The 13,953-nt window shown below is 41.3% G+C and overlaps 1 protein-coding gene across 1 annotated transcript in view; it reads left to right on the forward strand.

The window, feature by feature from the left end:
* angpt4 (angiopoietin 4) overlaps positions 1-12,811 on the forward strand; it is a 91,948-nt gene extending 79,137 nt beyond the window's left edge. Inside the window, exons 6-12 of the mRNA XM_015958502.3 lie at positions 1,285-1,369; positions 1,796-1,943; positions 2,763-2,875; positions 3,562-3,663; positions 3,771-3,937; positions 4,828-4,961; positions 10,293-12,811. Of these exons, the coding sequence (XP_015813988.1) occupies positions 1,285-1,369; positions 1,796-1,943; positions 2,763-2,875; positions 3,562-3,663; positions 3,771-3,937; positions 4,828-4,961; positions 10,293-10,453 (910 nt within the window). The 3' untranslated portion in view covers positions 10,454-12,811. The remainder of the gene's footprint in view (positions 1-1,284; positions 1,370-1,795; positions 1,944-2,762; positions 2,876-3,561; positions 3,664-3,770; positions 3,938-4,827; positions 4,962-10,292) is intronic.
* Positions 12,812-13,953: the final 1,142 nt, after the last annotated feature.

Genomic DNA, 13,953 nt, shown 5'->3' on the forward strand with positions numbered 1-13,953 from the left:
CAGATGGTTCAGCTGGCTAAAAAGTCAAGAACTGTCAAACTGGAGGCCTGTGAAATATCGCTTATTTAGAACCTAAACAAAATGTGCTTCCCCCTAGTGGCGGGCTGCAGTATGACCTTTAAGCCCTGCCCACTCTCTATTAAGGACAGACTCAATGAACTTCTGTAATGTGTGTATTTCTTACATTGATGCTTTATATTAAAAAAATTACTTTTGAAACTTCTTTAATTGTGATTACCTGTTTAACATTTATCTTTGGATGTTTGAAACCAACAACATGATGTAAGTTGGTGAGACTTCAGAACCACATCCAGAGTGCAAAATAAGACATGGCGGAGCCTTTAAATAAAAATGTTTTAGCTTAACTTTTGAAAAACTGAAATGAAGAGAAAAACTTGGCTTGGCTGCAACTTGGCTGAAAGTTCTCATCAGATTGAGCTGACTGCTGCTTTTTAATAATATCAACTTTAAATCCTAAAATGACTTTCGACTTTAAAATGGTACTTTAAGGGTTAGGGTTTGGGTTAAACGGTAACTTTACACCAACAACACGTTCCACTTTCTCTTGCTGCTCCTTCATCAGGTTTCCTTCATTTGGCTTGAATGTTGTTTTAACTGCAGCCCAGGTCTATTTTCAACAGCTGTGCTGCTGGTTCAGCTGCAGAGATAACAAGAGCTTGAGTTATTCATCTTTATTTAGCTTGTTAATGACAGGGAGTAATTCAGGAGTTAGAACATCAGTCTGCTATAAACAGATTTAGTGTGTTAACAGTTTGGGTTTTCAAGCATTTAATGGTATTTGTCTAATTTTACAGGAAACACATCCTCCTTCCTTTCTTTGTGATTTAGAGTTTTATGTTTATTTTTGGGTGTAAAATGACATGTTTAATGTCAAACTATTAAAAATCTGCAGTTATGGACTGATTATTAGGCTTTTACTCAATGATTAAAAAATACAATGAACAAACTTTTAAAACAACTCCATTTACCTCTCAGACAATACTTCCTAAACTGAATTTTAGGGAACGATGAACTCTAAGGAGTGTAAAAAACTTGCAGGCTTAACCCTCTCAGGCTCAAAATAAGTTGTGATAAAAGGACAAAACACCAAGCCCTTCAGGGGGACTTCTGAGTTAAAAAATGCTCATAAAATACGTAAGTGGAGTAACCAGGTAGGTAGGTTTTAACATTGATAATCTGCAAAACTTGCCTCCAGAGGGTTAAATGAATCAGTAGGAAGTGATATGAATAGTGTTAAGTGAGTTTTTATTCTGTTTCTTTCAGTTATCTGGAGAGCAAAGTTCAGATGTTGGAGTCTCAGCAGAAAGGAGAGCTGGAGGACATGAGAGTGGAGAAGAACAGGCTACAGGTACAGCTACTAACCGTCACATCTGTGTGTTATTAGATCAGTGATGGGAGGCTGTTTGGACAGCTGTCTGAGTATGTTTTAAAATTAATCTTGTCAGGACTGACGGTCAGGTTTGGTGCTCAACAATTTCACTAAAGGTTTTGACATATTTTTATCTCTATAAGCTCAGGTTATTGGTGCACGTGAGAAACACAGATGAGAACTCGTATCTGCTAAAGACTCTACAACCTTAAAGAACTTTATTCATGCTCCAAAATATGAATAAAAACTGACCATGTATTAAATAAACTGCTGAGAGAAAATGCATACCGCATGCAAAGAAAAAGGGTCAAAGGGAGTTCCTTCATGTAAAGAACAATGTGTGCAGATGGTTAGATAAAGAGATGCAGCAGCAGGGATTAAAGATGAGCGAACCTTTTCTCTCAGTCTGTGGTCAGGACTCAGATGGTGGCCATCGAGTCTCTGGAGAGGCAGCTGAAGGTCGCCACCAGCAACAACACCGCTCTGCAGAAGCAGCAGGCTCAGCTGATGGAGTCAGTTCACACACTCATCAACATGGTGGCCACGACTACAGGTATACACACCTAAACACAGAGCTGATACTAGAGATGCTTAATATTGGCTTTTTACCAATATCTAATATACCAATAAAGTTAAAGTCCCATTAGATTTGACATACTGGTGAAGTTACATCTCCACATTTGACCCACCCCCATTTGGAGTGGTGAGCTGCAGCTTTGGTTATGCTCGGGAACAATTTGGTGGTTTAACACCCAAAAACAGCCAGGGGAAGCATAAGCTCCCATTTTTCTTTAAGGCCTTTGGTACGACCCGACCTAATTTGAACCCTGATATCCCAGTCCCTTGGTGGACTCTACCACTAGGCCACTGGGAAGGTATTGCTCTAAATTGACTGACTGGATATTGCTGACTCTTTATTTCTGATGTCGATATAAACCGATAGCAACATTTGCTGTGTCCCCCGTCATAAAAAAGACAAAACATTTATGAAGCTCTTCAGATAAGAGAAGCAAGCCTTGGGTGAAGATTGTTGTTTTATGTTTTAGTGGTTTGTTAGCTGGCTAGCTACACATAGCTATGTGACAGCAAACGTTCGCGAAACAGGGCAAATTTCTACTTCACAAGTTGTGCCAAATAAACTAAAATATCTCAAAAACTGAACCTCAAATCTGTCATATTTTGACATTTGAGAGAGAAGAGAAGTAGCTGAGGAGTTTGATGCATAATAAGAATAGGTGTAAAAGTTGTCTCATGAAAAGACAGAAAATCTGTTCCGATATTTCCCGATTTTACATTTTAAAGCCGATATTAATGTTAGACATTCCTTGTTAGTACTTTATATTCCTACAGCTTATTGTGTGTTTGTTAACAGGGTCGCCTCCTCGGAGCCACATGTGGAAGGACTGTGCAGATGCTTATAAGGATGGTCACTCTGTCAGTGGTGTGTATCACATCTACATCGGGAACAGGACTGAACCTGTGCAGGTAAAAAAATAAATGACTAACCAATTAGTTGTTTTCAAGCTATTCAAGCTCCAATCAGACGTGTTTTTCCATTTCCTCCCAGCCCTGCTGTCCATTCAAATCCATCTTTGTCTTCCTTTGGTTTCTATTCTGATTCTTCTACTTTTGTTACTTCTTAAGTTTTATTATTGTCTGCAGCCAAACGGTGAAAACGCTGTTGTCTGAATGTTTATTAGCAAAATATCTCATAGACCACTGGCTTTAATGGAGCTCTGATAAAATTATCATCGTAAATACAACTACATCAGACGCTTACCCTGATTTATGAGGACATCACAGATAATGCATAAAAACCAAATCTGGCTGCAACTCTTTAGAAGGTTTAGAGCTAAACTTTGATTTGGTATTCTCTTTTGTCACTAACTGGGTTGAAAACAACCCAGTGTGTTTTAGTGTGTACAAACTGATAGTTATTCATGACACACATGAAAGGATCCTGCTAGATCTTGCAGCACTTCTAGTGCCCGCAGCATTGTCATCAACATTTGACCAAAGTGGACTCTCAACCGATGTGGATTTAAATCTCTGATATTAAGCAAGATTTGTTTTTGGATGTTTAAATATATTTTGTTATGTCGGTTTTTGCACATAAACATCTCATTCTGTGTCTTTATTGTCTGTCCCACTGGTCTGTCCGCCCCCTGAAGGTGTACTGTGACATGGAGACGAGCGGTGGAGGCTGGACAGTCTTCCAGCGGCGTTTTAACGGCAGTGTGGATTTCCAGAGGAGCTGGAGAGAATACAAACTGGTCAGCACACAGAACGAAGAACCAAATAATAATAAAGTTTAAAATAATGAGCGTTGAGTTGAATCTACTCTTGGCCCAAACCCGCTTACTATTTTTGCCTCCTTCAGGGATTTGGAGACGTGCTGGGAGAGCATTGGCTGGGTAATGAAGTTTTATACCTGCTGACCAATCAAGGCCAGTACTCTCTGAGGGTGGAGCTTCAAGACTGGGAGGGAACCTCTGCATTCTCCCAGTATGACCGGTTTACTCTGACCAGTGAGAGGCAGCAGTACAGGTAACACCACACGCTCTAAAGGCAGAGATCAGATAAGTGTGTCCTCGTGCTGCATCAGGATTAATCAGGCCATCCCATGCCTTACACAGCTCATGTATGACAACTTCTGTTCAGACATGAAGAGAAAAAGTTCCCCTCCATGTAGACAAGATAATTGTTAAGGTGTCATCATTGGTCTCCATTAGAATCAAGAATTTACAGCTGTGGTCCATCTGTGGTGCTGTCAGGCTTCACCAACACCACGAGGGTGGAGCACATTCCACCACTTCTTAAATTACTGCACTGGCTCCCCGAGTGTCAAAAGGTCCCATTAAAGCCCCGTCACCCGTCTGAAGAGCCCTGAATGGCCTCGGGACTAAATACATGTCTGATTTACTCTTAGATTACAAAAACATCCCGACTCCTCAGATTGTCTGGAACAGGTCTACAAAGTGCTGACAAGATCAGTACGAAATAATGTGGAGCCACTTTAGTTTTATCCTCCCACCTGAGAAATAAAACCTGCCAGCACATTTCAGTCAGGGTTTAAATTATCTGAATAATCTGGTTTAGTCATGATTTTATAGAGCTTTTCAGAAGACGTCTTTATAAATAAATGGTGCTGCTGTCAATGTGAACTTGTCAGGCCATGCCTTGCTTGTACGTGACCAGAGTTGTTTATCCCTCTGGTCACTTTTCACTGTCCTGTTGCAGAAAAAAACTGGAGTTCCTCAAGTGTTATGTCATCTGATGGATCAGAGGCTTCCAAGCTATCTCTACAGAGCTGGATATACATTTTAAAATGCACCAAAAACGCACAAACTGTGCTGTAACCATCACCGGGATTAAAAGGCTTAATGGTGGACTTGCTCCAGTAGATGCAGTTGATCATCTTGTCTCATGTCCCTCAGGTTGTATCTGAGGGGTCACAGTGGTACGGCAGGAAGGCAAAGTAGCCTGATAACACACGGGGCTGGCTTCAGCACCAGAGATCATGACAACGACAACTGTGACCACTGCAAGTGTGCGCTGATGCTCACTGGAGGTATGCCTTTTATTTTGCTTTCTTTTCAGGACCAGCAAACTCAAAAAGAAATGTGGATTTTAAACTCATTCACTGCCAGCCGTTTCCTGATCGCTAACGGCCTTCACTGCCAGCGTTACTCACCGTTTTTACTGTTTTTTTAAGAGTCACAGAACGTTGCGCGCTAGCATGATGTCGATGCCAAAACAACCAAAACAAAGAGGAGACTCACCTCTTACATCAGGAAGAATCTGTGTGTTTCGAGCGTTATCCGTTCTTTCATAATCCGTTGTTGAATTGTGATCGGCAGATGCTTTTCTGGTTCGCACCTCACTTTTTTTACAGGAACGGCCCAAAACGATCTCCTAATACATGGATGGTCTGCTTCCTGATCATGTGACGTGTGACATATGCGGATGAAGATCGGCTTCAGGGCTGAGATGTTTGTTCTCTCAGCGCGGGGCTCGTTCCAATGCTCAAACAGTAAAAAAACGCAAATGACGACCTTAGTCGTCATTGGCAGTGAACGGTTGGATCTAAAATAACGACTTTAGACGTCAATGGCAGTGAATGAGGATGAGGATAGGACACTGCCCTGAGTTTGGGAGTGGTTCTCTACCTAAAACAGAGCAGTTTTGGTGTTTGTTTATGATTGGTGGTGGGCGGGAACAGAAGAAAACTGGACTTTTCCTGTTTTCCTTAGAGCCATTTCATCTCTCATGTAAGAAGCTTCTTTGTTTCTAAAACTTGGGTCGGGAGTAGAAGGCTAACAATGTGTGGTCTGAAACAAACACGGTAATAGAGCAAAAGGAGTTGCTGGTGAGACCACTGGTGTTACTATTACTAGACCTGAAATGGATGGATGGATGGATGGATGGATGGATAAACGAATGGATGCATGAGGTATAAAGAAGGTTTAAAAACAACAACAATAATATTTTTGCTTATTAAGAAAATAAATGTTGGTATTTTCTGTCAAACATCTGTCTCTGTCACCTTTTTGTGCTCTTTTATGTTGAACCGATGCCAACCCTAACATCTCCATGATTCTCCTCAGCCATGGGTTTGTAATCGCAGATTAACTTAATCACTTCGACAAAAAAAATATAAAAGCCTGGAGATCTCAAAGAAAAAAGCTTGGATGCTTGGGATCATTTGTCAGTGAGTCATTTAAAATCACAGCAATTTAAGTTAAAGTGAGAAGGAACGACAGAGACGGAGTGACAGGAAAACGATAACTCCTTCAGTTTTCCCAAGAGGCAGAAAAAAGTCAAGCCTAGCGAAAAAAACTGTGGTTGAGATTTGGAAATAATGAGCTTCAATTAAACAACAATTTCTGTTTAGAAATGTCAGCGAGACTTTCTGACATGTGTCACAAAGCAAAGCCTCTCTCTGGATCTCTTAAGTCCATCTTTGACCTGATTCTATAGGTCACGATTCTCCAGTGTTTACATGGGTTTATAATTGTTTGCAGAGTCAAAAGAAATATTAAAACAGGTTTTTTAGAATGTATAAACAGGCTCCAGATGTCGTTGATAAAGCATGCAGCAATGATAAAACTCTACAGTAACGAATAAAAAAAACAGGTTTTAGATGAAAATGGTATTTCTATGGTAGATATTGGGATAACTTTATTACTGAATTTTAACGCAGAGTTTTTGAACAGCAAAAAAGGAAGTCAAAGGCATTTTATTTAATTCCAATGAGATTTATTAGAGATTCCCATTGGCTGTTTATGTTTTGTAACAATACTCTTTCCTTGGTTGTTTTAATGGTTGACTTCGCTGAAAAAAACATATATAAATGATGTTTCCTGATTCTAATGGGTCACTCTGAGTTTTTATGCAGGCTGAACATGAAAATAGTCTCCTACACCTATCTCCTGCATTAGTTTCTGATAGAAAACAGACAGTTTCGTTTGCGGCTTCAAACTTCCTCAGAGCTGACGCTTGGCTGTCACTTCCTACTCCGTTTATCATCGGGCAGCGGAGGACGTTGTCGCCCTCTGCTGCCTGCTCTCCCCTCTCCGATGATGCAGTCCCATGCATGATCCAATGTGTAGACCCCATCGTCTCTGTTCATAGTCCCACATCCACATCATGCAAATTCTGCAATAAAACGTACATTAGGAGAAACCGGAAGCCAACTCAACACACAAACAATAGAACATAGAAAGGAGTGCGAGGGAGAAACAAGTGGAAGACACACAAGAGCAGCGAAACAAGAAGCAGAAAGCACAATAAAGAAGTCAGCCGTAACGGATCACTGCACAAGAGAAAACCATATAATGGACTGGGACAACACAAGTATCATAAACACCAAACAACAGAAATACAAAAGATGAATAAAAGAAGCTATAGAGATGAGGAGACGTGGATGTGGGACCATGAACAGGGACGATGGGGTTTACTCATTGGACCGCACATGGGACTACATCATCGGAGAGGGGAGAGTGGGCAGCAGAGGGTGACAACGTCCTCTGCTGCCCGATGATAAACGGAGTAGGAAGTGACGCCACCATCAGCGTCAGCTCTGAGGATGTTTGCAGCCGCGAACGAAACTGTCAGCAAGGTAAAGAGAAACTTTTCCTGAGTTTTTAAAAAGAACCAAAAATGGAATTAGGAATCAGACACAGCAAGAACGTACCAAAGGTGAAAATGGTCTCCTACACCTATCTCCTGCATTAGCTTCCGGTAGAAAATAGAAGCTCTAGGATTAGAAAGGCCTGACAGATCTACGTCACACTGTCACCTAACAATCATGACTCACCCATCTTGACATACGACGGGGAAGGCTGTTGTTTGTTTAGCATCCAGGAAAGAGCAGAGAATATCTCTGCTAATAGAAGCTAAACGTTAGCATTAACAACTCCACCACACAGCAGAACTCCTCCAGACTTGTGTTATTTGTGGAGATAAAACATCAACGTTGTAGAGCAAACTGTCAGTGGTAAAGTCATGCTGCTGTCAGCCAATCAAAGAAGAGATATCCAAATATCGGGAAATAAGCCTCCAATCCCTCCATCTGAAGCTCAGCTGTGATGTGGCTCACTTCTAGTTCCTGAAACAGGTGCACCAGAGCTTTATTTCCACAGAGTATGACTTACAAGACATTCATTCCTACTAGAGGCCGCTGCAGATGTATTAAACATATGTGTAAAGTGGATCTTTAAGGGTTTATCTTTAACCCCATCAAGCCTTTTATTAATTTACTTCAGAATGAAACACTGATCTAGACCAGAGAGTCTGCAGCCTGCAGCTCTGATTAGTCGTAACTTTGGCTGAAAAGGATTTTTAAAAAAACTATTAAATTTTTAATTTCTTTTTTGTCGTTTTGTGGAACATTTGCATTGAATTTACTCAACACGGCAATACAAGTTTCACACTTTTTCTTAATTTTAAAATCTAATCATGAAAAAATATGTTTTTTTTTAATATAATCCCATTTCTCTTGTAGAGAAAATTCTGACCATAATCCCAGAATTCTCACGTTATTCTCAGAATTCTGAGGTGAAAAAAAGAGAACTTTTCCCAGCGACCCTAGTCCTATCTGTAGATATTCCTATAAAACAATAAAAGCTCCCGTAACAGCTGCAGCTCTAAACAAGTTTCATTTCTGGAGGACTGAGAGGGAAAACAGGGCTTTGGTTTGCAGACTGAAGATTCCTCAATAACAGGATGTTGATTAAAGCAAAATAAAAGCAGCTGAGTCATCAAAATAAACTTGATGCAGACAGAAAACAATAAAACGAGGATTGTGAAGCGAGAACGGCCTCAACCTCAACCCGTTGATTTAGTGAACCACTTTCTGCGTGTTCTTTCACCTCAGTATGACTAATTATGGGACATGACGGTGAGCTAGCCAGTGACTCGTAGCCAGTTGAAGGTTTTGAAAACCTCATAACAACAATGACATCATTCTGTGTAACCAATAAGATGTTGCGTGGTGTTCATCTCATGCAACCATGACCTTGATTTACACACACGTAAAGTAGTGAACAACCTAAGTTGACAATAACAAACTTTTTTGTATTTTATAGGATAATCGTGTCATTTGGGACCTTAAAATGTTTTTAGTTTCAGATTTAAGTGTTTGTGGCTCAGGTGGGAGGATGGAACGACCGGAATGGATTTAAGAAATTCTTCTTCTTTATCTTTTTTATATTGTAACTGAAGTAGTTTTAAATAGTTTGTAATAAAATTTTACAAAAAAATGAAAAATAGTAATTGAATTAGATGGGCTGCACAGTGAAACAGCGGTTATCACTGTTAGAAGGTCCTGGGTTCGAATCCCAGCTTAGGGTCTTTCTGTATGGAGTTTGCATGTTCTCCCTGTGCATGCAAGGGTTGTCTCCAGGTATTCCTGCTTCAGCTTCCTACCACAGTCCAAAAACAAGACTGTCAGGTTAATTGGTCTGTCTAAATTCTCCTGTGTGTGAGCGTTTGTTTGTCCTATGGGTCTCTGTCCAGGGTGTGTCCCACCTGTTTGCCCAGAGACAGTTGGAGACAGGCACCAGCCTCCCGTGACCCTGCATGGAAAAGCGGGTATAGAAATTAGATGGATGGATTTAATTGGACTGAACAGCAAATTTTCTCAGTAAGGAGCTGCTGTCTAACTCCAGCCATCATTGGAGGTTGAGGACACCTTGGGCAGGTCTCCTGTCCATCATAGGGACACCAAAAGACCAACAACCCTTCACACAGTTCGAATAATTTCTGACATGACTGCTCTTGGTCTGTGGGGGGAAACCAGGGTGCCTGCATGAGGAGAACATTCAAACTCTGCAGATGGGAATCGAACCTTCAACCTTAACAGTGCTACCACATTATGTGAATATCTACAGATCTACACCTCAGTGGGTTCTGTCTGTGTTTGTGGTCTCCCTGCTCATGTAAAAGCTCCAACTAGCAGCCTAACAGGCTCAGTCCTCGTACCCCACTGGGTTTAACCGATGATGCTAATGGTGGCTAATGGAGCGTTGTAATTCCGGATCCACATTCCCAGGGTCTGTCTCCATCCTGCACTTGGCCAAAGTTAAACCCGAGGGCAGCACCGGCTTCATAAATGAGTCAATCACTAAAAACACTCATAAGGTTTGTCTTTTGTTTATAAAATTGTAGAACTGAGCCCGATTCCCTCCCCACCCTAAGCGTTTGTGTTCAGAAAGCCGAAGAACAAAACACTTCCATGCTGCCAAATATGAATTACTCAAAATTGCTGCTAATTGCTTTTGGTTTTAAGTGTTCATTTGACCAGGGTGGTCCTCGGTTAGAGGTTTGGAAAATTTTAATTTGCCTTGCTTTCTTTCTCTTTTCGGCTGCTCTGAATGATCTTTTGTTTCCCTCCATCCAGGTTGGTGGTTCGATGCCTGCGGTTTCTCAAACCTAAATGGGATCTACTACACAGTCGGCCACAACATCAGGAAGCTCAATGGCATTAAGTGGCACCACTTCAGAGGCCCCAGCTACTCCCTGCGCTCCACCTCCATGATGGTCCGGCCGTACGACTTCTAACAGCACCCATCCATCTCCGCGGAGGCTCGGCTTCTAACAACAATCCTTCAGAGCTCATTCTCATCCAAAAACAACTTCCTGATCATCTCCAAACTATAACAACACCGCTCAGGTTCAGCCACACGATGGTTCAACTCCGAGACACCCTCTGGATCCATCATGGTGAAGCCCTCACCTCAGTCATAACATTAAGGAAGGAGCTCCAACTGATCCACCTTCAGAGACCAGAATAGCTGTCTGGAATATTCCAGCTCTGGAAAATCCCACCAGTTTTTCCATCTGAGATTAAAATCTAGGGATCACAGTAACTCCTATTTAGGTTGTTTTTGTAGGGTAGGAGTGACGTTGCTCTTGTTTGTACTCATCCAAACGACAAGAAGATGGAAATAAATGTGACATTTAGAGATCGAAAGCCAAGCCAAATCAGTTGCTTCACTTTGATAAGAATGCCTGCTTGTTGTTTAGATCTTTTAACTTGGAGTCAATCAGGAACCTTCACAGCTGCTGCATCAGAAAAGGGGAGGCAGATGTGTGTGTTTACTGGTCTGTTATGATATCAGAGCAGGTCTTCTGTTAGGAATTATGAGCTCCATTAACATACGCAAAACACTTCCTGAGAGCCTTTTCCTGAAGGATTCCAGTGACAGAAAGTTGTTGTTTTTTTCTAAATCAAGAGGTCTGATGTTTAGAAGGAAGGAACCTTTGAAATAATCCTCTGGATTTTACAGAAAAACTAGCGATGAGACCAGGATGTGAAGTTTAGAGATGATGCAAAAGTTCTTTGATGAAGAAAATGAGAATAGTTTGTTAAAAGATGGTAGAATGTGAAATATCTGCAGGCTTTGCTTTGGTCAAAACTCAAAAAACGTTTACAGGACATAAACGTGTTCATAACATAAACATTGGAATAATTAGCCTTTACGTTTGCAGTGGTCTGTAGTAGGAATGAACGCCTTGTAAGACGTACTCTAGAGGCATAAAACACCGATGCACCATTTCCTGGAACTATAGTGTGCCACATCAGAGCTGAGCTTCAGACGGCAGGATTTGGAGTCTTGCTTCCTGATATTTGGACATCTCATCTCTGAAAACAGCATTGTTGATGTTTTATCTCCACAAGCCTGGAGGAGTTCTGCTGTGTGGTGGAGTTGCTAATGCTAACAGTTAGCTTCTACTAGCTGAGGCGTTCTCTGCTATTTCCTGGAAGCTAAACCAACAACAGCCTTCCCCATCATCAGTCCAGATGGGTGAGTCCATGAATGTTGAGAGACAGTGTGACGTAGATCTGTCAGAATTTTCTAATCCTAGAGTTTTACCATCTGTTTTCTATCAAGCTAATGCAGGAGATAGGTGTAGGAGACTATTTTCATGTTCAGCCTGCATGAAACACTCAGAGTGACTCATTAGAATCAGAAATGAGATTATAAAAAATGTCTTTAGTGCTCCACACCTTTAAAAACATCAGTACGACCTGCTTTGTATGAAAATAAAAAGCTACAAGAAAGAGAGAGAAGGAGTTACAGCAACTAAACAGCTTCAGAGGTGGTGAAAACTTCTGCCTCAGGGTTTTCAAATGTGACCTTTTCTACATTTTCTGCTCTTGAGCCAGTCTGTAGATGGGTAACTGTGTAAATGCAATGGCACCAAAGACAAAACAGAGGCTGGCATTGTGCATAATGGAGGTTAAACACACTTTAATGCATTAGGAACAAAGAAGAGGAAGCAGATCAACGTTGTGACGAGTTGAAGCCGCATGGAATCAATCTGATTTCATGTGAGAACATGAGGAGCCGCAGCTGGTGATCTTGAGCAGAAGGAAGTGATTCCACCCTGATGGGCTCCTTCTGGGCTCTGGAGATGGAGCCAAAACCATCTTCTCGTGCAGCAAGCTGGGCTGCATCTGAGCTGCCAGAGCAGAAGACGGACAAATATTTCTGCATCTAAAGCTCTGATTACCAGAGGACGATGCCAGGAGAGGAAACATTTCAAAGACTCGCTGATAACAAAAACTTGTAAATGACTAAAGAACATGAGACTCTGTAGCAGAGACACTGGGTGTTGTGGTTTCACTGTCACTGAAGAAATAAGAGCACGCGAACGCAATTCTTTTCTGTAAGTTTTGATGGATTGCATTTTTACATGGCAACACTTACTGCACCCTAATAGAAGGACGGAAACGATTCATCTGGAGGGAAACAAATAATTGGACATCCATAAAAAGCCAAATAAATCTTTTTGTTCTCTTGTTTCTGCTTTTCTGGACAAAGATGGAAGACAAAAAACATGCAGATGTTGTAATTTAAAGAAGTTCAGATTCAGAAATAAATGTTGCTTTGATTATTTTCCCAATTTGAACAATCTGGGATTTTCTTGTTTCTTGCTGGTCTCTGCATTTTGTTATTCCGGCCTAAAGCAGATCAACGCTCCGATGGCACTCGATCAAATAATTAATAAGTTACAGAACATATTTATTCTATTCAGTTCATCAGTTTCATAACTGGGTTTTTATTTATTTTTAACACTCGTTCGTGTGGCAAGAGTTTGGATTTATGATTAAAAGAAACGTTGTAAAGACGTTACTGTAGCTGCTTTCTGCTGAAGCTCACCTGGAAAATTCTTACGTCCGTTTATTTGAGTACTCATTTATGGCAGTCAGAAACACGAAGCCATCCTGGTCAGTAGAGACAGATTTAGAGTCATTATGAAACGCTAAATAAAACAAATCAAATATTTTCTGTTGGAAGAAGCCTGTCCCTCATCCTGAGTGTGCAGGATGCAGCAGGTGATGCTGAAGAGGAACGTCTCCCTCCAGTAGAACCAGGATGGGCGGCCATGTTTGGAAGGACAGGAGAGGGAATGGCTATTGTTGGGAAAATAGATGAGAAGTACAAAGCTGCAAGTTTTCCCTTTTCAGGAATTATGCCGATTTGTCAGAAATCCATTAAAGTGATTGTTGTGTACTGTGATATAATGTGGGCTATAGGGCTTGGGATTGTGTCGTCATCACCTACGCAGCCGCCATGTTGGCGGCCTCAGAGTCCTTACTTGTCGCTTGTTACTACCGACAACAACGTGCTCATTCTTGCGGCTTCATTTAATCACTTATTCATTTGATCGGTTATATTATGCAGCCATGGTAAATTGTTGCTGTGTGGTGGAAAATAGATGAAAAACGGGTGGAAAACGGAAAAAAAACTGCAAATTTTTTCTGCTTGGAGGCATAACCACACACATTGTTTCTTTCCTCCAACTGCAACATGCACACACACACAGCTACACACACATACCGGTAGGCGGGCGCACCAACACACAACACAACTTCTCCTTCTCTTCATCTTCTATGGGATGAAGATTTTGACCGTTTTACTAGAAAACCCAGGAAAGGAAACGTTTACCTCTCATCCGGACGTTTACATCCGCTCACATCACAAACAAGAAAGCCGAAAATGTCCGTTATGCAGAACTGCGACAGCAACAAGTTGTCATCAGTGCTCTACTTG

This window comes from Nothobranchius furzeri, chromosome 3 (assembly GCF_043380555.1).
Source record: "Nothobranchius furzeri strain GRZ-AD chromosome 3, NfurGRZ-RIMD1, whole genome shotgun sequence".
NCBI classification, from domain to species: domain Eukaryota; kingdom Metazoa; phylum Chordata; class Actinopteri; order Cyprinodontiformes; family Nothobranchiidae; genus Nothobranchius; species Nothobranchius furzeri.